The 27,902-nt window shown below is 33.4% G+C and overlaps 4 protein-coding genes across 4 annotated transcripts; all 4 read left to right on the forward strand.

Annotated features, from left to right (window-relative positions):
• The first annotated feature begins 6 nt into the window (after positions 1–6).
• LOC123194209 (rust resistance kinase Lr10-like) lies at positions 7–1,895 on the forward strand. Its single transcript, XM_044607365.1, has 2 exons — positions 7–18; positions 1,068–1,895. The coding sequence occupies exons 1-2, from the start codon at positions 7–9 to the stop codon at positions 1,893–1,895; spliced, it is 840 nt and encodes a 279-aa protein (XP_044463300.1).
• A 465-nt stretch (positions 1,896–2,360) lies between these two features.
• On the forward strand, positions 2,361–8,018 carry LOC123195225 (flocculation protein FLO11-like). Its single transcript, XM_044608880.1, has 13 exons — positions 2,361–2,696; positions 2,929–2,990; positions 3,072–3,181; positions 3,612–3,727; positions 3,821–3,957; positions 4,697–4,876; positions 5,482–5,752; positions 5,916–5,995; positions 6,102–6,150; positions 6,434–6,497; positions 7,090–7,175; positions 7,353–7,449; positions 7,539–8,018. Exons 1-13 carry the CDS (start codon positions 2,444–2,446, stop codon positions 7,861–7,863), a joined length of 1,830 nt encoding a protein of 609 aa, XP_044464815.1. The 5' UTR covers positions 2,361–2,443; the 3' UTR covers positions 7,864–8,018.
• A 920-nt stretch (positions 8,019–8,938) lies between these two features.
• LOC123195267 (COP9 signalosome complex subunit 5a-like) lies at positions 8,939–12,333 on the forward strand. The gene is made up of 6 exons (XM_044608922.1): positions 8,939–9,482; positions 10,014–10,295; positions 10,390–10,537; positions 10,756–10,838; positions 11,788–11,865; positions 11,978–12,333. The coding sequence occupies exons 1-6, from the start codon at positions 9,054–9,056 to the stop codon at positions 12,065–12,067; spliced, it is 1,110 nt and encodes a 369-aa protein (XP_044464857.1). The 5' UTR covers positions 8,939–9,053; the 3' UTR covers positions 12,068–12,333.
• An 8,761-nt stretch (positions 12,334–21,094) lies between these two features.
• On the forward strand, positions 21,095–27,637 carry LOC123193896 (plasma membrane ATPase). Its single transcript, XM_044606968.1, has 16 exons — positions 21,095–21,447; positions 22,848–22,967; positions 23,089–23,325; positions 23,428–24,189; positions 24,268–24,390; positions 24,483–24,587; positions 24,672–24,816; positions 24,949–25,113; positions 25,462–25,700; positions 25,808–25,840; positions 25,941–26,022; positions 26,121–26,281; positions 26,397–26,570; positions 26,747–26,929; positions 27,023–27,204; positions 27,291–27,637. The coding sequence occupies exons 1-16, from the start codon at positions 21,394–21,396 to the stop codon at positions 27,385–27,387; spliced, it is 2,862 nt and encodes a 953-aa protein (XP_044462903.1). The 5' UTR covers positions 21,095–21,393; the 3' UTR covers positions 27,388–27,637.
• Positions 27,638–27,902: the final 265 nt, after the last annotated feature.

A 27,902-nucleotide genomic window follows, 5' to 3' on the forward strand; every position in this document is an offset into this window, starting at 1 on the left:
GTGTCAATGCCAATGAAGGTAATAAATTACTTAATAATTCCATAACTAATGACAATTTTCTAGCTATTGTTGGATTCAAGTCAAGACTACTTTAAAAAAAAGTTTACTCACATTCAGTTTGAATTCAAAAGGTTTAGTTCAAATTCACAATAATTCATTAGAATAATCATCAAAGAAAAAAGAAAAATTATCAAAAGAGAAAAAGAATCACTAAAGAAAAAAAAAAAACGTTGAAAAAAATAAAACCTCTAAAAAAGATGAAAATTTAGTGAAGATAAATTTATTAACTATTTTTTAACCATTCAATTAAGTAAAACTAAAGTTATTCTAACTCGAGTTAGACTCTTTCAAGTCAAATGTCATCTTTACCTATTAACTATAATGTTACAGTTAAGAATGATAGAAAAGAAGGATCCGTAATCAAATCAGTCAACAAATAATTTTGCAGGGAACTTACTTGTTTCAACGCAGATCAATCAAATAATACTTACAAAATATTTCAACTTCTAATAAAATACATTGAATGACTTGGAGTACCTTATTCACCTAAGCAAGAGCCGACATATTGACTTGTTTTTAAGTGAGTACACTTGGATTCCCAATATAATTTTAGGCTGGCTACTCTTGTTTTTATTATATCTGCTGCAGATCGAGCACTTTGTTCTTCCTTTGACCCATTTTGGGTCAAGAAAGCCTCCTTTTACACCATGTCACAGATTTATGACCGAGCCTCCTCCTCCTTTGACTGCAACTACACAAAGCGGATCGAAAAGATCCACCTCTCTGACAAGCATCTGTAAGTCATTAAGCATAAAGAGAGAGCATATGACTTGACTTTGATGAAAAACTATAACATTTTCAATGATTTTTAATTAAATTTTGATGGTTTCGTAGTGTTAATTGGGCCAAAGAACTATTTTTCACTCAAGTCTAGATATATTTTTAAAGTTATATTTATAGGGTTTAAAAAACCAAGGTTCTATTCAATCATTTAAAATTTTACTTAAGGTTAAAAATAAAATGGTTATTTAATAAAAAATTTAAAAAAATTAAAATTTTATAACAAGAATATATGTGCCCTTATATATGAGTACATGGGAAACGGATCCCTGGACAAACACTTGTTCAAAGAGAGTAAAGCAAAAGCTATCAAATGGGACAAGTTACAGCAAATCGCCATTGGGACAGCTAAAGGCTTAGCATACTTGCATGAAGGATGCCAAAAAAGAGTCACTCATTATGACATAAAGCCTGAAAATATTCTACTAGATGAAGACTTCATTCCTAAAGTGGGTGACTTCGGACTTGCCAAGCTTTGTAACAGAGATAGCTCTGATGTGTCACTAGCAGAAAATAACTGGGGAACTCTTGGCTACTCAGCACCAGAAATCTCCTTCAAGAATCATCCAATAACATATAAGTGTGATGTATATAGCTTTGGAATGGTACTGTTTGAGATAATTAGCAGGAGAAGAAATACAATTGTTCATTCTTCTCAGGATAGCCTTGATTTTTTTCCTCAACATGTTTGGGACAAATATGAAAAAGGTGAACTGCGTTCTATGACAAAAGCTTGTGGGATTGAAGAGAAACACAGAGAGGAAGTAGAGAGAATGTGTATAGTGGCATTAAGGTGTGTACAAGACTTGCCGCAGGCGAGGCCACAAATGAGTGATGGGGTGAAGATGTTGGAGGGAGGAGTGGAGATTTTGCCACCTGCAAAATCATTTCAGTATTTGTTCCCAGTAAGGACGGCTGGGCTTAATCCAGTGCTAGAAAGTATTGCTGGTGGTGATTCAAGCACTGGGACAAGTGAAGAAATTCTGTCTTGCTGGTACAAGGAGTACACCAATCCAGTCATGGCCAAGCATGAAACGGAGATAAAAACTGTATAGTCTTGAACAGTAACGCTTATATTTTGCACATCTTGTATTTAAAATTTTACCCATATATCTCAAGGAATCCACCATCTTATGCTTTTATATTTATTTATTTATATATATATATATATAGAGAGAGAGAGAGAGAGGAGATAATTCTAACTAATATCAATCTCGTATTAATTTTATAAATAAATAATACTATATATAAATTTTTTTAATATTTAAATAAATAATATATCATAATATTTTAAATATTATATTTTTTTTAATTTTAAATTATTTATATACCTAATTATATATTTAATAAGTTGTATACATAAATTTAAAAAGTAAACAAAAAGGCTCAAGGTAATTCCCTGTTTACTTGGTCATATAATTCTGTTCATTAATAATGACACAGAATTTCGGAATTTTATTACAGTTTTCAACCAATAAAATGGTGCCACGCCAAAATCCTTTAACCACCTTTAACCACCGCTGTTCTTCTAAACGGATCAAATAGTTCGAGTCTTTTAACTCGGTTTCACTCGCTCTCTTTCGGACTACCACGCACGACCACGATGGCCAGCATTTCCAGACCAAGGCGACTCATGGAGCCCCTATCCGGAGGCAAAATGGTCCGCCCCAGGCGTAGTGCTGCTAACAAGACTCCGTACGACCGTCCAGCATTATCCCCAAATCCGACTCCTCAAAACCCTAATTGGCTCTCCAAATTTATTTGCTCGCCAACTCGCTTGATTGCCACCGGCGCCGGAAAACTCCTTTCCTCCGTCTTTGCCGGCGATTCCTCCTCTTCATGTTCCTCCTCATCAGGTTCCAATTTAGCTTCATTTTAACTTTATTACGTTTATGAAGTTTTTTTAACGACTGAGGAGATCTCATGCTATCTAAAGTAGAAATGAGAAATTAAAATATCTGCAAATCACTTTTGTTTTGGTAAGCAAGCTTTAAATTGAGATTTAGTGTATTTGCTGCTTCAGTGAATTAGAATGGAATGTTGAATCAAAAGTTGTCTGTTTAATTTCGAGATTGTTTATGTTTTCAGAGAATGAAAGTGATGATAGTGATAATGAAATGTCTTCTCAGACAACTGACTCAATTAAAAAGGTAAGCGAGGTCTTGCAATAATTACTATAGAGTTCAGCTTTTTCTCTAGAATTGTGATTTTGACATATATGGTCATGTTAGAAACGGGCTCTAGAAGTTACTCAGCAGCCAAGTGAACCTCAAATTATTCCAGAGAAGAGTGAAACAAAGCATCTAATAGAACGGCTTATCATGCAGGTGACATACTCCAGGTAATTGCCAGTTTGTAACTTCCTTGTATCATAATTTTGTTTTTTCATGGTTGTTTGTTATTTTAATCCTACTCTTATGCCTTATGTAATATAGTATAATTTACTTGTGTGTGCACTTTTCATGCTTTAGGTATCATAAGTTTGTTTTTTTCATGGTTGTTTCTTCCTTTAATCCTACTCTTTTGCCTTATGTTTGTTTCATATTTTCATTTATAATTGTAGTTTACATTGCGTAAGTAGTATTATTTCCTTATGTGTACACTTTTTGTGGTTTAGGGCAACTAGATTGTCATGAATTTCTGTGCAAGAATAAGAACTCAAAATTTATTGTTTTTATGCCTTTGAAAGGTTCTAAGTACTATTTTCTTATACTTATTTCTCTTCAAACTAGTTTGACTCCAAGTTATGTGTGGTGCTAATGTTTAATCAGGGAAGAGTTCAATAGACTAACAAGTATTATTAAGTCAAGAGTTGTAGATAGCCCCATCTTTGGAGATGCTGCTGATGGAAGATTAAGTGAATTGTCCAATAGAATAGCTGGAAATGGTATTGCTTTCTTACAAACTCTTCAAACATGAGAAATATTGAAAATTGAACTCTCAAATATAGAAATTGATATCTGCTGTAATTATATCTCAGATGTCGACATGCCAGATCTTTGCAGTGCGGCTGTTTCGGAGGCAAAAAAGTGGTTAGAGGAGAAGAAATTGGGTTCCAATTCAAAATCAGATTTGGAACTTGGAACCTGCACCTTGAATTCTGTTATGTTGCCTCATGTTCGTAACTGATTTCTATAATATCTCTGTGGTAGACCTTATGGTTGCTTTCAATCACTTCTATTCAGGCTCTAGATTAGTAAAATTTTAATTTTTTTTTTTACATAAGTCATGCTTACGTAAGTTAATTCTCATATGGAAGAACTAATAGGAGTGTTTGAAACTTTGTCTTTTTCTTATGAGTGAGTTTACTAAAAGAAAAAATTTACAAACTCCAATCAACTAGTGGAATTTCAAAATATGTGGAAATTCATAGGAGAGAATGACTATACCTCTATTTGTGCATATGTATGTGTTGGAATTTTTTCATTTTAATGACATGATGACATGAAGGTAATACATATAGCTTTATTAGTAAGTCATTTTTACCAGTAGAGGCTTTTCAAATGGATTGTGAAATTGACATTTGAAATGTGGTTGACTTTGTCTGCAGTGAAATTGTCCAAATTTTTTTATTTTCTGGTCCACAAGAAATAAAAGAACATAAAAATATATGTTTTTTTTCATTAATATGTGTGTAGTACCTTTATTTTTCTTTTTATGTAAAAAAAAGTGAATGTAGATGAAGATCATATTTTCATTGGCCTAGGAAATCCTTGCATTTGTGTTATGGTGATTTGAGAACTGGTGGAAACCTGTCTGCCTCAGTCTAGAAAAGGCAGACTTAATAACAGCTGATAAAGATAACAGTTGTAAGTGTAATGCCATTTGCATCTCTAAATTGATTTTCCTGTTTCAGGACTCTGGTGGTGAAGCAGGTTCTCCAGCTGATGTGGCCAAATCATATATGCAAACGCGTCCACCATGGACTTCGCCATCTGGGAACCATACTGAATACCAATTACTATCGCCAACTAGGATACAGCTCTTCAAGGACAAAACACCGTATTCAATCAGTTTCCCTTCTTTGTCATCCAAGGTTCTCTTTTCTTTTCTTTTCTATATATAAATTCATTGGTAATTTACCTTCTTTTTTTTATGAACACTAATGATGCTACTAAAAACTGATTCTGTTTAATGAATTATGCTTATAAGTTGTAGAGTATGTTTTGGCATTATGTTAAATTAGCGTACAGATTCATTGCAGTGGATTTGAGGATGCTAGGAAGAGTTTCATTGGAATAAACTTAAAAGGTTTAAATTTATTAGCTGATAGATGCTAGGATGGATTCAGTCTTTCAGAAAGCTGGTTATATGATCAAATCTGTCTCCTTCTTCCTGAATTTTGTTGAAATGATGTTGGGCTAGGGTACTATGATATTCTACTGTAGTATTTAAATTAAATATGTGTGGCAAATTCTGAATAGTGCATAATGACCATATTAGAATTGAAATTAATGTTTAAAAAAAAAACAGATAAATTAATGAATAATTGAGGTCTTTGACTAAGCCTAGACATCTGGTATGCTTTATTTGTCTTTTTTTTTTTCTCTGATTGGAGAAAAAGTGAAGAAAATGTAAATGTGAGATTGTCTAGATGCTGACTATTTTTATTTTTATATTTTTTTCTGAAAATAAATGTAGTTGAAAATAGATAATCCTGCCTCTGGTTCATGGAATATCTCAGAGGAGTTACGAAAAGTGAGATCCAGAGCAACAGAGGAGATGCTAAGGACTCTACCATCATCAAAAATAGATTTGTCTGCGCTTACTTCAGAGAATAGAAGTGTCATTAAGTCCATAGTGGCTGATGAGGTAGAAGCTACCACGAGAGACGAAGTACTCAATTCTACAAAAGCAGTAGATGCATCTTTAAACTTGGTCACAGGAGTAAATACCTCATATGGCTTACCAGGTGTGCTGTTTTCCCTGTTTTAGTGTAAACTTTGTATTTATATATTTTTGTCAAAAGTAGCAGGGTAATTTGCATGATTTTGAACTTATTTTATCTGTCAGAATCTAGAGAAATTATAGTGTAGATAATCTAAGACATGAAACCTCACTTTTTGCTCCTTCAGTTTCACAGGTGGCTCAAGACAGGTTACAGAGTGAACTTTTGACACCACATCAAGCTAGTTTCATTTCTGAACAGAAAAAGGTAACAGGGGAGGATGTTGTTTCGCATGCTTTTGTTTTAATATAATCCTTGCTTGTTTACATTTGAAGAAATTTGAGTATTCTGATGTCTTAACATTTTTCTTCAGCCTCATATGAAGGACTTGGAAGATGTCAAAACGATGGAGGAAACTAGAGGTGCATCTCGTAAACCTTATCAAATATGGGGTCTATTTTTGACATAAGGATGTGCCAACTTATTATGGGATAAGATTATGGAAAATGATTGACAGAACCATCTTTTACCTAATGGCCTAGTTTTGTGGGGAAAGGGAGTTCCATGTGGGAATAATCAAAATAGATATTCTTTATATGACAAGAACATCTATTTTTTACATGCACTTTCTTTGGCTATTTTTTTTACTCCAGTATTTTTCCACACCAACAAGATCCACCTAATTTTGTTTATTTGGTTCCATAGACAGGAGACCAAGCTCTGAACAAAGACTTCAGCCGTCAGAAGAGTTCAAGACTGTATTACAAAGGTTGCTTTTTATTTTCCCCAGTCAGTGGTATCATTATGTAAATTTACATAACGGTCATTTAAACTTCCCTTTTCTCTTGCTTTGTGTTTCATGGGATTGTAAGTTTCTTGATTCCCTTTTTTTTTTTTTAAAGACTAGTACTAGGATTCTGTTTGTGGTTTAATTTTGACTGCTGAGCAACCAACTCCCACCATCCCCACCTCCTGAAAAAGGCTATATTTTGCATCCAACTTACCAGTTATTTTGAGCAGCCTGCAAAATTGTGTGGTACTAGGCATGGATACTTTTGCAAGTATCCGTGTAGGTGCTTTTAGTGATTCTGTGTACATATTTGATGAATTAATAAAAAATTTGTATTTAATGAACAAAAAAAATATATATATAAAGGTACTAATTAATTACAGCAATAGAACTCTTCACTTTTGAGATTTAATCTCTCTACTATTCATTAATGATCCAAAAGGCCTGGGAGCATAGCTTCAAAGTTCTCTAGTCAGGTTTGGTGGTTTCAAAATTAATCTGCATATCTATATTCTTGGTAAGGTTAATCGTCATTTCTCTTCTGTAATTTTATGTCTCTTGGGTGTCTTAGTGATGCTGAAGCCGCCAATGTTGATGGTGTTGAGATAAATGGAACTATACAACTGTATGAACCCGAAGTGAGTGGAACTGCTCAAGGTAAGATATCAAAACCTTCTGTTTTAGTTTGTATGGACCATTTACTGGTTTTGCTAAGTACTAAGAGTTTTCCATTGTAATTATGTGGTGGGGTTAAGGGGTAATGTTGGAGTACGGTTCATTCTAGTTTGCCGGTTGAGGGATTAAAGCTCATGTTGCCCTTTAATGCAATTTCAGATACAACGTTACACGACCAAAACTGTTCAGCATTGAAAAAGATTGCTGGAAAAGATGGCTTGTTTACTCCTAATGGTTGCCCTCCTTCAGGATCTTGGTAAATGGTTGCTGACACCCATTACTCGCTGATCTTCAATGTCAAATTATGTAAACTAAATTTTAATTAACTGTTATCCTCTCCTTCAGTTTGGATGCCGGACAGGATAGAGAACAAAGCAGTCAGCCTTCTGATGCGAAACAGAATCCAGTTGGTTCAAGCCACAACAAAGTTTCACCGATCTGTGAATTTTTGACTGAAGCTTCGGTTGAAGTACCAATTACGTGTGAAATCGATAGCCCTAACACTGGCTCTCAAAACAGTTCTAGCATGCCAAGTGAAGAGTTGTCACTTGACATGACTCGGAGTTCAAAGCGCAGTGTAGCAGGCAAGACAAGTGGTGCGACAGAGAAGCGACCAGGAAAGAAACTTACCGGGTACAATAGAAGACGCAGAGCTCGGGGTAAACAATGATGAATCGTGTTTTATTTTTTTCTTTTCTAACCTTATTGTAAAATAGTGCAGAGAAAAAAGAGGTCATTGCCACCACTAGGCATTTGTAAGTTGTAGTGAATTGGTAAATTTGTATGGGTTTAAATCGAAGTTAGGATTTCTTCTTTTTTCCTTTATCTTAAAGTTCTAGGCTAGAATTTGGTTTTTGAAGTTTCTTGTGTTCTAATATCACGGCAAAATATTTGTTAGCCAAAAGTAGGGTTGAATTCTAAACAAGTCTGAATAAGGCTTAACTCAAAATCAGTTTGAATTCAATAAAATTAGTTTTAGATTGAGGTTCGAATTTGATTTGAAAATAATTTAATTTGTTATTTAATCCAAATTGGTATAAACTTGACTTGTTGTATAAAAGCGCACACAATCCATGGTTCAAACATGATATGTTCGATTCAAGTATGAATATTTGAGCTTGAATAGTTTGGAGGGAATGTAGACCCAGCCAAAAGTGTCATTTATTTATTACCTTCATGTCCCCGGCAGCTAGGGCTGGATTCGAGCTGAGCCGAGCTCGGCTCGCAGTCAGCTCGGGCTCGGCTCGCTTTATTTAGGGGTGGCTCGAGTTCGGCTCGAGTTGAACTCAGCTCGGCTCGAGTTCGGCTCATTTTTCATATCAAAATGACATCGTTTTGTGTATATATATGGATCAAAACGACGTCGTTTTGTATAAAAAATTTTTAAAAAAATCTGCCCTACCAAGCCGAGCCAGCTCGAGCTCGGCTCGAGCTTGATCGAGCCGAGCAGAGCCCGGCTCGTTTCGAGCTCGAATCAAACCGAGCCGAGCCCGAGCTCAAGCTGGCTCAGCTCGAATCCAGCCCTACCGGCAGCACTCTGCATTTTTCACTTGTTGAATCCTAATACAAATTTTCGTCACCAGTTAATGAAAGACAAGTTTACCGTTTGGGGGTAAAACCGTATAAAACTTGAAAGAACGGGAACAGAGCCAGCAAAACGACGTCGCTAGTAGATTAATTTTAAATATATATGCACACACACGCTCATACATTCATATATATATATATATATATACACGCACACACATATATATATATAAAGGGAGAACGGTGGCGTTGCGATTTATATCAGTTGGTAGAATAGATGCCTCCTCTTGGTTTCTGATAGAAAGTGAGAATCGAAATCTGACAGATTGCTTAATGGAATCGTTCGGTTCTTCTTCCTCAGCGCAAACGCAAATAGCGCAAAGGACTTGGGAACTTGAGAACAACATAGTATCCATGGAGACGCCACCTACAAGTTCAAGTGACACCTCATCGTCTTCTGACGCAATTTTCTACTACGACGAAGCGGCCCAAACCAAGTTCCAGCTAGAGAAGCCCTGGGCCAATGACCCTCACCACTTCAAGCGCGTCAAGATCTCCGCACTCGCTCTCCTCAAGATGGTAGTCCACGCGCGATCTGGTGGCACCATCGAGGTCATGGGCCTTATGCAAGGCAAAACCGACGGTGATGCCATCATTGTTATGGACGCTTTTGCTTTGCCCGTTGAAGGCACGGAAACTAGGGTTAATGCCCAGGCTGATGCTTATGAGTATATGGTTGATTACTCCCAAACTAACAAACAGGTCTCTTTTCTTTTCTTCTTTTTCCCTTTTTAATTCGTTCAAGTTCTTAAACCCTAATTTAAGCTATCGCTGACTGTGTTCATCTGTAATTTCCAATGTGCTTAATTATACATTTCAGGTTGTTTATGTTGCAATCGATCCTGTTCCATTGTAATCATGTGTTTACATATATTGGCATTATTTTTCTGATTGATTGAACTGATTTATTTGTGAAACAGGTCACTTTTTTTTCAAACCCTAATCTAAGCTACACATAGTTAATGTATAATTTTTTAAAGGTGCCTTAAATGTTCATTTAATCTAAATTCTTACAAAAATTGATCTTTTCCTGTTGTAGTTATGTGTTTGTTGTTACTGTTAGTTTATTTCTGTTTAACTGAGCTGTATTATGTGTGAAACATTGACTGATTGTTTGGCCATGATGGGAAAGTTATCAAACTCTTGTGATTATTTCTAAGTTGCTAATTTAGTATTTTTCAATGTTGTACATATGAGAGTTTTCTTACAAAGAATGGTGTTCTGTATGTATAGGCAGGACGACTGGAGAATGTTGTTGGGTGGTACCACTCTCATCCTGGCTATGGATGCTGGCTTTCAGGTATTGATGTTTCAACCCAAATGTTAAATCAGCAATATCAGGAGCCTTTCTTGGCCGTTGTGATTGATCCAACAAGAACTGTTTCTGCTGGGAAAGTTGAGATTGGTGCATTCAGGACATACCCAGAAGGATACAAACCTCTAGATGATCCTGTCTCTGAGTATCAGACCATTCCTCTCAATAAGATTGAAGACTTTGGTGTGCACTGTAAACAGGTTTTTAAACCGTTTATGATGTCTTGTGTTTGAGGATTTGGTATTTTATTCTTTCATTGTTAACCGTGCATATATTTATCTTGTGTTTTGATAGTATTATGCATTGGACATTACTTACTTCAAGTCGTCTCTTGATTGCCACCTTTTGGATCTGCTGTGGAACAAGTATTGGGTGAATACTCTTTCCTCCTCCCCATTGCTTGGTAATGGAGACTATGTTGCTGGACAAATTTCTGATTTAGGTAATCTTTTAGTCATTTTTATGATATAAGTAACTTTAATTCTTTTTCTTGTAATTTTAGTTTCACTTGTTATTAGAATTATTGCACTCAGGATTTTAAGTTGCATGAGAGCATAAGTGTAAATTATGGTATATATGATCTTGTTACATTTAAGATAAACTGAATGGTTTTTTCTCTTTTTTTTGCTGAGATTATCTAATATCTATTGCATCTTATAGCTGAAAAGCTAGAGCAAGCTGAGAATCAATTGTCTCACGCTCGTTACGGGCCCTTGATAGCACCCCCTCAAAGAAGGAAGGAGGTCAGTGTCATATTTCTATTTACATAATTCTCTTGTTTGAGTAGAGGTGCTTTAGCCTTAGGCATAGGGTACAATGAATTTGACCCAGTTGATTGTATTATCGGACAGTTGTATCAAATTTTAAAAAGACTTAGTTGATGCTATGCTGCTGTTGCAAATTTTTAGAAGAATAACTGATATTATTTCCTTCTGGCCTACTATGTCTTTGATGTCTGTTTAAGTAATTTGAACTTGCACCCTGATGTAATCTGTCAAAATTTTTAGTTGAGAATATGCCAAACGTCTGTTTACACTACTCTCATAGAGCAAATTTTCTTATTGTTGTCATACACATTTTCAAAAGATTTTGTGGGGCCTATTATTTTTTCAAATTAATTGGTGAGCAAATTACCCTTTCTTTATGGCATTTAGTATCTTTTGAATTATACTTCTACAACTGTAAAACATTAAAGTGAGTGGGCTTTGATACTGGCACATGAATGGGTCACTGACAGGTACATCATAGACCTGTACTTATAATCAAATACATGCATATCTTTGACTATGGCTTTATCATCACTTCAAGTGACATTTGATGATTCAGTGAATAGAAAGTGATGCAAACTTCTATTCAATTTTGGATGCTGCCCTTTATAGGAAATATTGATTTTACTAGTTGTTTGAACTTCCCTGTACATTTTGTCTTTTCCCGTGTAGTATTTTAGCTTCTAGAGTGATTTGCCTGAATTTATTTTTTGGTGCCTTTCTTGATTTTCTGATTGCAACAGAATTTTTTTGGGTTGATTGGTTTTATCGTTTCATTGCTTGTCCACACTCAATCTAAGAGGGAAATTTGAAGTGAAGAAATGCTTTGAGATGGTTTATCTATTGTTACATACTATCTGAAATGTGGCTTTTTTTATGCCTAATTATTTCTAATAGGTTGGTACCCAACTTTCTTTTTTTGCAGGAAGATTCTCAACTTGCAAAGATCACCCGTGACAGTGCCAAGATAACTGTGGAGCAGGTCCATGGTCTAATGTCACAGGTAATTTAGCCATTCCCCTTTTTCTTAAGACATCCTTATCTTTAATGTGAAACAGTTTTGCAAACATAGGTTGGGTTTTTTATAAGCTTTTTTCTTAATTTTGTCTATTCAGGTTATCAAAGACATCCTTTTCAACTCCGTACGCCAATCGAATAGGTCTCGTGCTGAGCCATCTGGCCCTGAGCCCATGATCGAAACCTGAGTGAGGTTCTCCCCAAGTGCAGTGCTTCACAAACGCAGGTGCAGCTAGAATTGAATGCTTTATCTTCTATGCTTCCCTCACCTGCCAGACCGGATTTTTATTATGAAAAAAAATGAAGACATTACATCAAATCCCAGGCTTCCGAAGTTTTGCCCTGTATGTAAATCCATTATACAGTCATGGTTGATTATTTTGGAATTTTCTGGTTCTTGCGTATCTTGGAATTTTTATAAGCTAATGATAATTAGAGACTCATATTTAACCCAGATTCTTAGTAGGACTGGATTCCATTTGGGTCGAATCTGAACAGGGCCTTGCTTGAGATCAATGACAGTTTAAATTTGAATTTGATCCTCAAACTTGAATGTTTGGATCAGTCCTAATCTTCTGGTTCAAACTTAGTTTCTTCAATTCAAACTTAAATTAACAAAATTTAGAAATTTTATTGTAAATTATTAGTTTACCTATACGGATTTTATTATTTGGATAAGTATTAAAACTTTTACGGGTCAAAGTTTGAAAATGGGGTAAACCTTGTGGAAACAAGTCTTTTGGCCTTTTATAGATATGGATTGTACACATTTTTAGAGAAAATATGACATGGAAAGTTGTATCTAACAAATTTTAAAGCTATAGAGGTTTAATTGATAATTTTCAAGATGATAATATAAATTTTAAAATTTTTTATTATTTTTAAAAATGTATGCTATAATAGGATATAAAAACTATAAAAAGATGTCAGATGGCTGATAGACCTGGCAACTTGTGTAAACATGAATATATGAGGGGGGGAAAAAAAAAAGATATGGATTGTTAATTAAAACCCGTATAAAAAATTACCTGTTCCCGATCCACACCCACAGGAGCCGCATGTTTTGCCACGTGAGATGGGGTTAATAACAAAAGGTGAAAAGTTAAAATAGAAATTGATTAAAATATGAGAAAAAATAGTCAAAGGAAGGCAGTCTAGCAGCCAATGCGCACACATGCAGGCAGCGTAGCTACACGGAGAAAATTGAAGAGGATAAGGCTGGGATTTGTTGCATTCTTTATTTTTCACATGCAATGCAAGGAAGGAAGCTAAACCATTGCTTTTGAGTGTTTCTTTCTTTGTTCATATTACAAAATAATTCAACTACACAATTATGTTTTTTGAAGGCAAAAGTGAAATTGAGAACCTCTTCCTCATCAACCCACTATATAAAACAAAGTCCAAATACAATAAGCCTTCCCAAGTCTCTCCACTTCTTATTTAATATTTAGTGCTTCTTCTGCGGACTCCCTTACAAATAAAAATCATCATACCTTCCTTGACTTACTCTCCACCATTTGTAATGGGTGGATCCTCCCCAAGTTGGTTCGAAGCAAATCTACAGTTCAATTCAACGTTTATTCGTTTTTTAATCCGTTGATATTGTATATCTCATTGATAGTACTATTTATTTATGCAATAATACTATTCATCTTGTTAACAATCTTCATGATAATATTATATATATATGTTAACTCAAATTTGAGTTTGAGTTTATCCGAAACTCAATTTAATTCAAATTAAATATACTTCTATTATTTGTTAGGTTAAATTAGATTCCTCATAAGATAACAAAAATGGGGATTTTTTCACAAGACAAAAAAATGGTCCCCTTCATGAACTTTGCCCTTTTTTTTATTTTTTATTTTGTTTCAATTCAATCCAATTCTATCACTTGTGACAACATCACATGTAATAAACTTTCCACCACAAAAGACTCACATCTTCCTCTCCTTTCCTTTCTTGTGATGCTAAATTTCCTAAGCTTATTAAATACCATTTCCCCACCCCAAAATGTGACACCTCTTCTACACTCTTAACCCCTTTCCCATTTTCAATTTTTCTCTTGCTTCAACCCACATGTCTTGCCGTTGCTTCCTTCAACAACTTCTCCACATTTTGCTAATTTCTTTCCTTTTATTTTTCCATATATTACTTCATGTGACTTTCTTACTTTCATTCAACTTCTTTGTCTTTCTTTCACACCATTCTAAACACCTTACCTGAGAAAATATATATATATTTAATATTATATTCTTGAACATTTTTTTATAAATTATGGAAATCCCAAGGAAGTTTGGAACTATTACAAAGTCAATTTTAGGGTCCACATTTATCAAAAAATTCAAGTCAGAATACACATTTATCGAGGTTTTACACATACCAAGTACAATTGTTTTTTTCTTATATAATTATCTCATATTCTTCAAGAAAGATATTATGCATACAGTCCTCTTGTATAGTGTAATCACAAAAGTGGCCCAATAATAAAAAAAAGTTATAAATTTAAAATTTATTCCCCATATAAAAATTAAATTTTTTATTAATCTAATATAATAGTTATAAAATCAATTATTAAAATTAAAGTTTCGTTTTTCGGTATGATAGTTTTAAGCCGACTTAGATTTAATCAATAAAATTTGACTAAATGTGAAAATGATAATCCAAATCAAAGGTTATTTGCTAACAAAAAAAAAAAAGTATACATATAAATTAAAATTTTAATTTTGAATTTTAGTTGGTATAATTTATTGGGCTGTCTCAATTTTAGTTATTTTATTAAATAATTTAAAATTTTAATTTTAATATATTGTTGAAAAATTTCGAAACTTATACCTTATTTATTATTTTATATAATTTCATTTTTACCATTTAAATTATTTAGAGGCATTTCACCCTAAATTTTGCATACTTAATTACTAAAAATGAAAAGGTCTATCCCAACCCAACCATCATTGCCGGCTCTAAATTAAGCTTTCATTAATTGGAATGTGTCTACAGAAGAAGAAATACGGTAGAATAATAATAATAAATGGCTTAACCAGTAGAGCAAGCAATGGATGGATGGATGTCCACTTTTACTGGGAAAGCATTGTCACCGAAAGTTTAATAAAAACAACAAACCATAGAGTTGGTCAACAATTAAAACCTTCCTAGATTACAGTGTAAGAATCTTTAAATCAGGTACTAAATTATACCCAAACGGATAGAAATTAGTAGCCCTCAACCATTTGTTGCCAACAAATTTGGGGAGACCCCTAAAATTTTATGTATAAATAGTTGGGTGTTAATCATAAACAAAACTTACAAGTGATTCGATGGTTGTGTCTTTATCATGTTTGTAAAATTTTAATTTATCTAATACAATGATTATAAGTTTGATCATTATATTCTGAAGTTTATTCATCCAATCAATACTAACGGATCTCTTGATTACGAAAAAAAAACTATAAAGATCAAGTAAATAATTAGATTATATAATCATATAATAATATGTTGAGTAAATTTGAGTTGAGTCTAAAATCTATTTGAATTTAGTTCGAATTTATAATTTTTAAGTTAAACAAAGTCTCATTTGAACTAGGGTGAAATGATGCCGGAAAATTGTCAATGAAATAAACTATACTGTTAATGGGAATATAATAAAATTTTATATTTATTTATTGGTATTATAACTATTATATTAAATAAATTAAATTTTTTATTATTAATAAATGGAGAGTAAATTCCAAACTTATATGCTTTTGCGGACGTGTCCCACTTTCCCTACTGGAACTACCGGGGCAATATATACCCTATAAAAATATATATATATACTACAGTTATGCCTAATCCAGATGGGCATCTTATCTCTCTGCCACCGGTCCTTGCCCAATTATGCATCCTCTATTTTTTACATTGCTTTCAAGTGGGTCAATTTGTCCTTTGAAGTGACCCTAAAGAATCCTGTGTGGGGCTTTGGGAACCTAAACCATGGACCACTTCCTCTTTTGTTCAAGAGTTCAATAATGTCATTTTTTTATCCTAAGTTTGCCGCAATTTCAATTTTCACCCCTTAAATGTTCAAACTGTAAATGGTTCCATCACTACACTACCCCTATTTTATAAAGAAACAATAAATTATTTCTAGAAGCTTTTTTTTATTATTATTTCAATATCAAATAAATGAAGGATTTTAATTAATCAATTTTATATACCTAACCAATAAATGTAGGGTAGATTTGAATTAAGTTAAATTTATACAAAGGTCAATTTGAATTCGGATTAAATCTGATATGACAAACTTAAATTTAAAGTAAAATTGACTCAAATTATAAATAATGACATAGAAAGAGATAACATTTGATAAAAAAAGAGAAGAATCAGAGTTGTTGGAGATGAATAATTGTCAAATAAGACTTTTAGTGCTAAAACATCAATAAACCCACAAACTCAAAAATCAAACTACCTATTTAAACTAAATATGGATTCAAACCTGAATTGATTCTAATAATGAGATAAATGTATTGATCTCCAATGAAACTGATGTTAAGTGACTTTGAAACTAAATGATAATCGGTTAATACTCACTAGTCATTGACCCACAATATCATGAGTAGAGTAAAAGAGAGAATGATTATAAAAATAGGTGGGTTTGCCATTGTCTTCAACCAATAACTCAAGCATTGGCTAATTTGATTATACTATTAAAATAATCATTATTATTATTTTTACTATTATTGTTATAGATAAGATTACAAATAACATAATTTTCTTAAAAGGGAAGTAAAATGAGTTTTACATTATTACATTTTTGTTAATAGAGTTTCATTTTAAATGGGTAAAAAAAAAATTAAGTATTAAAGGGGTAGAAAGGACTTTTATAAAATACAGGGTGAAAGATAATTTGTTCTAATATTCGAAAAATATTTTATGTGAAAATGCTTACCATTATTAGTGCGTTGTAAGTGGGAATATAATATTTAGAAGGCTTTACACTTTCGTCTCCTTCCCTTATCCCCTACTCTTAAAAAGATTCTCAGTCTAAGATATTTCATGTGTAAATAATCGGATCAATTTTAAATATATATTTATTATATCATTATTTCTTTAAAAAAATATATTAATTTATATTAATATTATATCATATCATATTATATAACTTTTTTATATATCATTTTTTATTTTTATTATACCATATAATAAATATAATGAATTATAAGATACTAGAAATTGTACCTTAGGTTCATTTCAAGTAACAGTCACATCAACGTAGATCCAAAATTTTGTAATAATATGGAGTTTTATAAATATTTGAAAATGGTGTACAAATTTAAATTGGCCATTTTGACTTTTATATATGCCATTTTGTTTGAACAGCAAAGACTTCAATTTCTCCTGCTAATAAAATACTATTTAAACTTTATAATTTTCAAAGCTCACCTACTATTGATTTGGTGACTCTAATCAAGATAACCTTCCACACCCATTCTAGATAAATAGCCTTAGAAGAGTCAAACTAAAACAAGCCTTAAATTTGGCTTGACCAACTGTGCAATTTACTAAGGCATTCCCGTTTTGAAAGTCCTTTTACACCAGCTAGCTTCTTAATTTTAACATTATCCATGTGGGTATTCTTAATAACATCATATTTTATAATAATATATTATCTTTACATTTAATTATATATTTAAATTATAAATAAATAAATTATTTATATGTATAATAACAACAAGTATAAATATTATAATAGATATTGAAATCTTTTACTAAATCTTTTTTACTGTCATCTAAATTATTACTTTAATTAGTGGTGAAAAATTTTATTAATTTCCGTACATTGTTTATAGTGGTTACTAGTGCATGATTAATTATTGATAAGGAAAACCCAAATGGCTAAATGTGAAAAATATTTCCAAGCACTAAGGCATGGACTAATAATAATAAGACTTAATGGCAAACCCCACAAATCTAAAAATTAAATAATTTTATTTTCGTTCCACCATGTGGTATTATTCTCCTTTATTTATTATATTTCTTCGTTCTTGGAAACAATAACATGTGCAAACTCCATTTTAATTTTCCTTTTTTCACGAAAATAAAAAATGGGTAGGTTAAAAAGGACCCACACAAAATTTATCTTTAATCATAGCCGTTAATCTTAATCATCTCACAAAATCACCGGTCTAGTTGCGTCCTTATACCGTTTCCATCGCGTTCACTGACAATTATTATTATTAAAAACATCTAACGGCCAAGATGCAATCAATCATTTTCCAAAGTCAAACGTCTACGACGGCCCGCCAGGCTCTCAACGTCACCAAACCAAACCAAACCGACTCCGACTGTTAATTGAAATTATTTCCAATTTGTTAATAGTTCAATCCGGGCCCCACCGACATAATTGGGTTTGGGTCAACTTTGGCTCTTCCTTCTTTTCAAATCTCAACTTACAAATTTCTCCGCACGAATGGACGCCAGATCTTGAAATTAAAAAAAAGAAAGCAGAAAAAGAGTTTTAATTTCTGCTTTCCAAAAACACTTTTGAAAAATATATTAATTTTCCACAAATTTTCCTAGTTAGATAAATCTACGTATTAAAATCATTTTAAACACATAAGATGGTTACATTTTACCAGAAATATGGATGACAATGGGATAGAAACGGTCAAATAATCTAATTCAAATCTTCACACCGGAAAATTTTCTCTATCAATTGTTTCTCCATCATCCCTTAAATAAATAATAATTTATTTATTATATGTCATGATATATTTATAGTAATTTAAAATTTTTAAATATATTTTAATAATTGAGGATTTAGAGAATATATAAAAAAGAGAAACTATAAAGAGTACAGAGTGAGAAGAAGATGATCAAAAGATATATTTATCTCTATCAAAAAATCCTCTACCCGTTCGATAAAAAATAGATTGAGGATCTAGTTCGTCAACCTGAATTATTATTTATAAAAAAAATTATATAAAACACGTATTTTTATTTTCAAGCAAAAGAAACTTATATTAAACGAATGTGTTAACAAAAACACAAAATAGCGTTGTTTTGATATTTTAACAAAACCCATATTAGTGCTTAAAAATATAAAACATATATGAACTAATATAAAAAATGTATTATAAACATTTACGATAATAAAATTAGGATTAAAGCTGCATTAATATAAATACATTATATTAAATTTATATATACATGTTACACATATTTCTCTTGTATAAATTTTATTTTTGTATTTTTATAAATATATTTTTAATCATTCATTGTATTTTGCCTTTTGAGGCAAATTTTGCCCAATTTGGACTCCAAAAGTTGGTTCATATTTAATATTTAAACATGACGAGGTGAATGAGATGACTTGTTCCAGTAATACTCAGCATATCAATTTGGGTACTTAATTAATTAATATTAATTACAATCATTAATCATTAAAAATAAATGTATTATTGATCTCTCGTGGTGGGTGACATAATCCAGCTTGTAATTGAGATGACTATGCTTAATAGGAGTTGACTTACAAATTAATTATCTGGTAATTATTTTTTTTATAAATTAAACAAATTCACGCCAGGAAATATATATATATTTAGAAAATTGTGGGAAAATGTTGTATTTACAAAAATAGACACTGGTACGGTAAAACTGAAAAACTGTACTTTCAAAAAGTCCTCGAAAATAAATTAAAATAAATATTAAAGGAAAATGATAAAATCGCCATTATCTCCTAAAACAACACTAGTAGTAAAAAGGTTTTTGTGGGGACACAATCGTTTCCTGCCTCTAGCTACCTTCACCGACACGTGTCCTTTTTGAAAACCTAATTTTCTAATTATCGACCAACTGAAACGCTGTGCATTTATATCTGTTAGAATTTTTCGTCCTTACCCACGCGCCTTTCACGTGAGTGGCACGCTTGTTAATATTTAGAAAAACAAAAAAAAAGAAGAAGCTAACTTAGGTTACGATCTGTTATAAAATATAGGACCTTTTTTTATTTTCTAAAATATAAAATTTATAAATAGTTTTTTTTAGAAGATGAAACGGTGCCGTCCAATAAAAACGAGAAAAAAATCGTATTCATGTAGAGCTTGGTCTTGCACGTCGTGGAAAAAATTCTAAATTATACAATTTAATATTCTCATGATTATCAAATAAGTAATTTGAATTTCAGTAAAATTTGACTTCTCTGTTCATACTATTTCACAAGCAAGTGAATATAAATCACAATTACTATTAAATAATTAAATTTGAAATTTCTACCCTATATTAAAAGCTGGTAGAATAATTTGATTTTGTTTCAAACTTGTAGATAAATTTGACTAAGCCTCCTAATTTTCTATACAAAAAATAAAACTTACTTTGATTTAAACTAAAATTAAAAAAATAACCAATTTAGTATCAACGGGAAGAATAAATTAAGACTTGAATTTAGTTTGATTTATAAATTTGACTCAAAATTAATTTTAATTTTAGATTTGATTTTAGTTGAATTAAATTTGAATATTTAAATTAATTTAAATTTGATTTATTCATGAAAAATAAATCAAATCCTTGTGTAAACATGAACTTGAGTTGTTTGATTTACGTTATAATTAGATCGGCTTAAGATTAATTATAGAAATAAATTGAGGCTTGAATTATGAAATCAACTTAAATGTAATTTATTTTTAGACTTATTCAAATTTAATTTAAATTTAAATATTTAAACCGATTTAAATTTTATTTATTTATAAAATCCAATCCTTATGTAAACTTGAACGTAGCTTACTTGATTTGAATTATAATTTAAGTTTGAATAATTCAAATCGAATTTAATCCCATACAAAAAGAGTTGTTGTACTGAGATGTACTATACATGTGAAGCCAAAATCAAGACTTTAAAATTGAGACTTTTAGATCACGTTATAAAGAATTAAAATAAGAAAATAAAGATTTATTTTTTTGAAAAAGTCAGAAAATAATAATAATTTAATATACAATTGGGAAAACCGTAACGTTAACGATAACGTTGAAATGACGGTAAACAGAAAGGTCATGCTGTGACCACTAATCCAATCGTTCAAGAGCCAAAGCGAGAGAGGCAAATCAAGAGCAGCATCTCGCGTGAAATCACGCATGAAACGCGCGCGTGGTTCAAAGAAATTAAGTGACAGCTTTGTGAGCCGCGCCACCACAGCTCCACAAGTCCAATTCAATATAAATAGAGGCATGCGACTTCGGTGGCATGATTCAAGCTTGGCTCTCCTCTCCTGCCAAATCCTTTCACAATTTTACATAGAGGAAAAAAAAAAATCAAAACCTAATCAGGAAAATCAGTCACATTCACTTTTTCTTTTTCTTATTTCCCTCTCGTCTAGTCAGTAGACTTCCGTAGTTGCTGTACAAGTATTTGTATTTCTTCATCCATTATGACGACCCAGTAACAGAAATTTCGTTCTCTTCGTTCACATATATTCTATTTATAGCGTAGAGGGCTTTCATCTTTTTAGTTCTGTGAACACTCGCTCTGCTTGCTCCGAAGATGGGCGGTAAGGGCATCAGTCTCGAAGAGATCAAAAACGAGACAGTTGATCTGGTATTCTTCTTCGTCTTCTCCTTTTTTTTTTTATATATTTTGTTTGGTTTCCTAGAAACATGGGGAAAATAAAAGAAGCTGACTGGTTGTGTTTGTTTTTCTTTGAAATACTGAATTACTGCTTCATGTTAGACGTTATCTTAAGTTGCATGTTTACCGACCCAAAAAATTATACGTTATTGATGTATATTTTTATTGATAAGTTCTGGTTTACTGGTTTTTGGCTCTTGTTTTATGGTCTATGATTGTTTGTTGGGGTTTAGGCCTTTTCTTTTCACTTTCTTGTACCTTTTTGGGTACTGTTTCATCTATCGGAAATATCCCGATAATTATTGGCTTCTGTTGCCACCTCTGCTGATGATGCGGCTGCGCCGGTGGTGGCAACGATGGCGGGGAATCTTTTTGTACGTATTATTTCGCCGATGATGCTGTTATTTTTGGAAGGTTGTAACGTGTTTAAGAAAAATCTCATATATATTAAAGACTGACATGGACGGCCCTGATGCGGCGATTTCTTTTGACTTTTTAAATCATATTTTATTTAATATTCGTTAAAATATTCTCTCTTATAAAAGGAATTGTTTGGCTACACGTCTGTTCTTATCGTGATAGCACGCATCCAATCACCTGTGCAAGTTGTAAGACGATGAAGTCATCCTTAAAAAATATTGAATCGATGCTCTTACCTCTCGTATTTCACGCGCTGAATCGGCGGGTGTAAGACTAAAATATTCAATTTACTATATTATCAGTAATTTTTTGGGTCAAAATTACTGTATGCCATTTAATTTACTATCTGGATGTGGATTTATGAGGTTTTTGAATGTACAAATTTGAAGTCCTTGTGTGTCGTTTTCATTCTGCTGGGAGGTGTTTTGGGGTTCTTCCGTGGTACTTTATTCCTCTGTCATCGAATCCTTGTCATTTTTTCCCAATTTTCTTGAAGTACTTTAATTTTGGAAGAGTAACGAAAAAGAATTCAATCTGAGATGAGTCTAGAACTGTTTCGAACTCGGAAGAAACACAAAAATATTCAGTAGTTCGTTTGCTGGGTGTACAACCGAGCTGATCTCGAGTTGGAGTCAAGCCGGCTCCGATTGGATCACCCCTCCTTTTTTTCGTCTGTTCTTAACATGTGAACTAACCCCTCAGCTGATTATATTATCACTGCTTTTATTGGAGTCGTTTGATGATAAAGAAAATTATAAGTTGTCGAAGGTTCTGATTCTTTAGATGATAAATCTATTTTTTTCAAATAAATATAAAATAAAATTTGCTGTTGGAAATATATAACTGAACTTATCACAGTGTAAGCTACGTAATTTTGTTTGAAAATAGCCAACTGATCCTACCCATTAGCTTTGATTATGGAAAGTTAAACTCTTCTCATTATATGACAGGAAAGGATACCCATAGAGGAAGTCTTTGAGCAGCTGAAATGTTCAAGGGAAGGACTAAGCGAAGAGGAAGGAAGAAATCGGCTGAACGTTTTTGGTCCCAACAAACTGGAGGAGAAAAAGGTGTCCTTTGTTTTCGCAACATTTATATATAATTAAAAATTGGAAACAACTTAAAAATTGATGGACTAATTATGCAGGAAAATTAAATATTAAACTTTGAGTTTTTGTATTTGGTAAACAGGAGAGCAAAATCCTAAAGTTTTTGGGCTTTATGTGGAACCCATTGTCATGGGTCATGGAAGCTGCTGCTGTAATGGCTATTGCTTTGGCTAATGGTGGTGGAAAGCCTCCGGATTGGCAGGACTTTGTTGGTATCATTGTCTTATTGGTGATCAACTCCACAATCAGTTTTATTGAAGAAAATAATGCTGGTAATGCGGCAGCTGCCCTCATGGCTAATCTTGCTCCCAAGACTAAGGTGACATTAACAAAATATTAAATATCTTATATTAGCAATTCTACATTATTTCCTCGTGTTTTTATTAATTTGATTTGATGTTTTTGTGGTCATTTAATGTAGGTTCTCAGAGATGGCCGATGGAGTGAGCAGGAGGCTGCGGTATTGGTTCCAGGAGATATCATTAGCATCAAACTTGGAGATATTGTCCCTGCTGATGCTCGACTTCTTGAGGGTGATGCTTTGAAGATTGATCAATCTGCTCTCACAGGAGAATCTCTTCCTGTCACCAAGAATCCGTATGATGAAGTATTCTCTGGTTCAACATGTAAACAAGGTGAGATAGAGGCAGTTGTTATTGCCACAGGTGTGCACACCTTTTTCGGTAAAGCTGCACATCTTGTGGACAGTACCAATCAGGTCGGACATTTCCAGAAGGTTCTCACTGCCATTGGGAATTTTTGCATCTGCTCAATTGCTATTGGTATAATAATTGAAATCATAGTCATGTACCCCATACAGAGTCGCAAATATAGGCAAGGAATTGACAATTTATTGGTTCTCCTTATCGGAGGAATCCCAATTGCTATGCCAACTGTTCTGTCTGTCACCATGGCTATAGGTTCTCACAGGCTATCTCAACAGGGTGCTATCACCAAAAGAATGACTGCCATTGAAGAAATGGCAGGCATGGATGTTCTATGCAGTGACAAGACTGGTACCCTGACCCTTAATAAGCTAAGTGTTGACAAAAATCTGATTGAACTGTTTGCAAAGGGTGTGGAGAAGGAACATGTTATCCTTCTTGCTGCTAGAGCTTCAAGGACTGAAAATCAGGATGCCATTGATGCTGCTATTGTTGGGATGCTTGCAGATCCAAAAGAGGTATAATCTACTCTCTTGGCCTTCAGCTCAAATTTGTGTTTGATATGATTCCTGAGTAACATGATTAATGACTAACAGGCAAGAGCTGGCATCAGAGAAGTTCATTTCTTTCCTTTCAACCCTGTTGACAAGAGGACTGCTCTCACTTATATTGATTCAGATGGCACATGGCATCGTGCTAGTAAAGGGGCACCTGAACAGGTAAAATTTGTCATTCCGTCCACTGTCAAACAACTCATGAACAACATGGTTGTGCATGACTAATTTTTGAGTTTTTGATTGTTTGAAACTAGATCATAACCCTATGCAATTGCAAGGAAGATGTTAGGAAAAAGGTTCATGCAGTGATTGATAAGTTTGCAGAACGTGGACTTCGATCTTTGGCTGTGGCCAGACAGGTACTGAACATTGAACTACTCTTTAAATGTGCTAATCCCCAAGTTAATTAAATAGTGACTAATATTATATATTAATACTCACAGGAAGTTCCTGAGAGAACAAAAGAGAGTCCTGGGGCACCATGGCAGTTTGTTGGTTTATTGCCTCTTTTTGATCCTCCTCGTCATGATAGTGCAGAAACCATTAGAAGGGCTCTCAATCTTGGTGTCAATGTTAAAATGATCACCGGTAAAATTTGTTTAACATTATGTCCAACGTTTTCCATTTTATATTGATCACATGTAAAACTTAATTATTAATTTCAACATTTTGAGTTTTAAATTTATTGACTGCGCCTTAAAACTTGTATATTGTCAATAGGGGATCAACTTGCTATTGCCAAGGAAACTGGCAGGAGGCTTGGAATGGGAACAAATATGTACCCTTCTTCATCCCTCCTTGGGCAAGACAAGGATGCTTCCATTGCTGCCCTCCCTGTGGATGAGCTAATTGAGAAGGCTGATGGATTTGCTGGCGTGTTTCCAGGTGCATCTAGCTGCCTTTTTCTTTAATATACTTAATTGGATCTGTGCATAATTCTCATCAATATGGTTGATAACATTGTTGACATAATACCAAGCAACCATTAACAAGTGGTCTCAATTAAATCTAAACATGTTAAATGTAACTTTTGAAATTTAGAATGTGCCACTGGCTGTGTTATTTTAATTTTTCACAGAAATCATGTGATATAAACATAAATTGATATTTGTTTTATTTTTACTGTGATTCACATTAATGCACATATTTAGTTACTTTTGATCTTTTCTAAGTATTTGTTGAAAGGTGTCTCTGAATTTCTCTTGAACCTATTTTTTGTTGATGATATGGTAGAGCACAAATACGAAATTGTTAAGAAGCTGCAGGAGAGGAAACACATTTGTGGCATGACTGGAGATGGTGTAAACGATGCACCTGCTTTGAAGAAGGCAGATATTGGTATTGCTGTTGCTGATGCTACAGATGCCGCAAGAAGTGCCTCTGACATAGTTCTTACTGAACCTGGACTGAGTGTTATCATAAGTGCAGTGCTTACCAGCAGGGCCATTTTCCAAAGGATGAAGAACTACACTGTTAGTACCACAAGATAACTTTTACTTTTTCCTTTATCCTTCTAAATTTAAAATTGAAAATCATTCATTTGAGTGCCTAATATTGAGTTATTTCCTTTTCTTCTCAGATCTATGCTGTTTCAATTACCATTCGTATTGTGGTAAGTAAACCAAAACTAATCTATATATGCTTGTTCAATTAATAAACCTTTTTAGCCATTGATTACAATCATTTAATCTTCATTATTCTTAAATTGGCAGCTTGGCTTCATGCTCATTGCACTTATTTGGAAGTTTGACTTTTCACCCTTCATGGTTCTGATTATTGCAATTCTTAATGATGGTAAGATTGTATTCTGTAAACCATTATATCAATATGCATAATGTTTCTTGACTTAGAACCAGCAGTAGTCTGATTTTATGTATTATTTTAACCTCAAGGAACAATCATGACCATTTCAAAGGATCGTGTCAAGCCATCTCCTCAACCAGACAGTTGGAAGTTGAAGGAGATTTTTGCTACTGGTGTTGTGCTTGGAACTTATTTAGCAATCATGACCGTAATATTCTTTTGGTTAATGAAGAAAACTGACTTCTTTCCGGTAAGAGCATGCATATGCATGTCATGTCCAACAGACTCATGGCATTATTAACATCAATTTATTTATTGTCATGATATCTTATGGTTCTAGTTGTTTATAATTTTTTATAATGCAGGATCGTTTTGGTGTAAGACCAATTAAAACTAAAGACGATGAAATGATGGCGGCTTTGTATTTGCAAGTCAGTATCATTAGCCAGGCCCTCATTTTTGTCACAAGATCCCGTAGTTGGTCATTTGTCGAACGCCCTGGACTTCTCTTAGTCACAGCATTTGTTATCGCTCAATTGGTAGAGAGTTCATCTGAACTTTGTATATTTACGACCATCATTCTTTATGTTGCCTTGATTCAAACCCCTCCATATAAGATGACAATCAATTGTTTACCCTTCTCTTCATCAAACATCTTGCCAGTTTGCCTTACGAATTTTCAAAGTTGATGTTAAACTGTTTTTTTAATTTACAGGTAGCAACATTCATAGCAGTATATGCCAACTGGGGCTTCGCACGGATACAGGGCTGCGGCTGGGGCTGGGCTGGTGTTATCTGGCTTTACAGTCTGGTAACATTTTTTCCTCTTGATATAATCAAATTTGGAATCCGCTACATTCTGAGTGGCAAGGCATGGAATACTCTCTTGGATAACAAGGTAAGCTATTCCATAATTCTTTTAGATGATAGAGTACTTCAAAGTTTATATAATTTTTTGACTCATTTTCTCTTCTGTTGTCTATTGTGATAGACTGCTTTCACCACCAAGAAAGACTATGGAAAAGAAGAGAGAGAGGCACAATGGGCAGCTGCTCAAAGAACTTTACATGGCCTTCAACCGCCTGAAACAACCAACCTTTTCTCTGATAAGAGTAGTTATAGGGAGCTTTCTGAGATTGCTGAGCAAGCCAAGCGACGTGCTGAGATGGCAAGGTAAGCCATTTCTTTCACACCCAATTTGCAATGCACAAGAAGATACACCAACTTAACCTCATTTTGAATGTTGCCTTTTGCTGCAGGCTAAGGGAGTTGAATACTTTGAAGGGGCATGTTGAATCAGTTGTGAAGCTGAAGGGACTTGACATAGATACAATTCAACAACATTATACAGTTTAAACGAGAGCTCTTAAGAGATGTCTCAAATGCCGTTAAAGCTCTGTTCTTAATTTATAATGACGAAGATGGCCTAAGCAAACCTCTCTTCTTTTTACTTTTTAAGTCTAGATTAGTTGATATTTCCTCTATGCCGAAATTTGGGTTGATGTAACTTTGAATCTTCTCTCCTTGTCCTCTGGTTTAAGCAGGAAAGGAATGAACCGATTCTCTCTTTTATAGCATCAGTTGAATGGTTGAAGTTTTTCTTCAATGTTACTATGTCATTGTGACTTGTTTACCATTTGCTTTCTTTGTCTCTATCATAATTTAATGTGATTTTACCCAATATGGGGATTCATAAATCTTACACTATTAGTGTTGGGTCAGGAATAGGGGTAGATGTTGATCTAAGTCGAATGAGGATCAGATTATTGTTTGACTTGAACAAAAATTTTACCTTGTCAATCTTGAGCTTAGATTGAGATCGACATCTTGGCGTCATCACACCACAACTCGTATTGCTGACAATTTTTCTT

Source organism: Mangifera indica, chromosome 13, assembly GCF_011075055.1.
Source record: "Mangifera indica cultivar Alphonso chromosome 13, CATAS_Mindica_2.1, whole genome shotgun sequence".
NCBI lineage: Eukaryota > Viridiplantae > Streptophyta > Magnoliopsida > Sapindales > Anacardiaceae > Mangifera > Mangifera indica.

Bases quoted from the DNA above. Each gene is read 5' to 3' on its own strand.
- LOC123195225 (XM_044608880.1), top strand. From the start codon at position 2,444: ATGGCCAGCATTTCCAGACCAAGGCGACTCATGGAGCCCCTATCCGGA. The intron at 3,958-4,696 runs GTTCGTAACTGA...TTCCTGTTTCAG, and splicing joins ATTCTGTTATGTTGCCTCAT to GACTCTGGTGGTGAAGCAGG. The intron at 5,753-5,915 runs GTGTGCTGTTTT...TTGCTCCTTCAG, and splicing joins TACCTCATATGGCTTACCAG to TTTCACAGGTGGCTCAAGAC.
- LOC123195267 (XM_044608922.1), top strand. From the start codon at position 9,054: ATGGAATCGTTCGGTTCTTCTTCCTCAGCGCAAACGCAAATAGCGCAA. The intron at 9,483-10,013 runs GTCTCTTTTCTT...CTGTATGTATAG, and splicing joins ACTCCCAAACTAACAAACAG to GCAGGACGACTGGAGAATGT. The intron at 10,538-10,755 runs GTAATCTTTTAG...TGCATCTTATAG, and splicing joins TGGACAAATTTCTGATTTAG to CTGAAAAGCTAGAGCAAGCT.
- LOC123193896 (XM_044606968.1), top strand. From the start codon at position 21,394: ATGGGCGGTAAGGGCATCAGTCTCGAAGAGATCAAAAACGAGACAGTT. The intron at 24,588-24,671 runs GTACTGAACATT...TAATACTCACAG, and splicing joins CTTTGGCTGTGGCCAGACAG to GAAGTTCCTGAGAGAACAAA. The intron at 26,282-26,396 runs GTAAGAGCATGC...TTTATAATGCAG, and splicing joins AGAAAACTGACTTCTTTCCG to GATCGTTTTGGTGTAAGACC.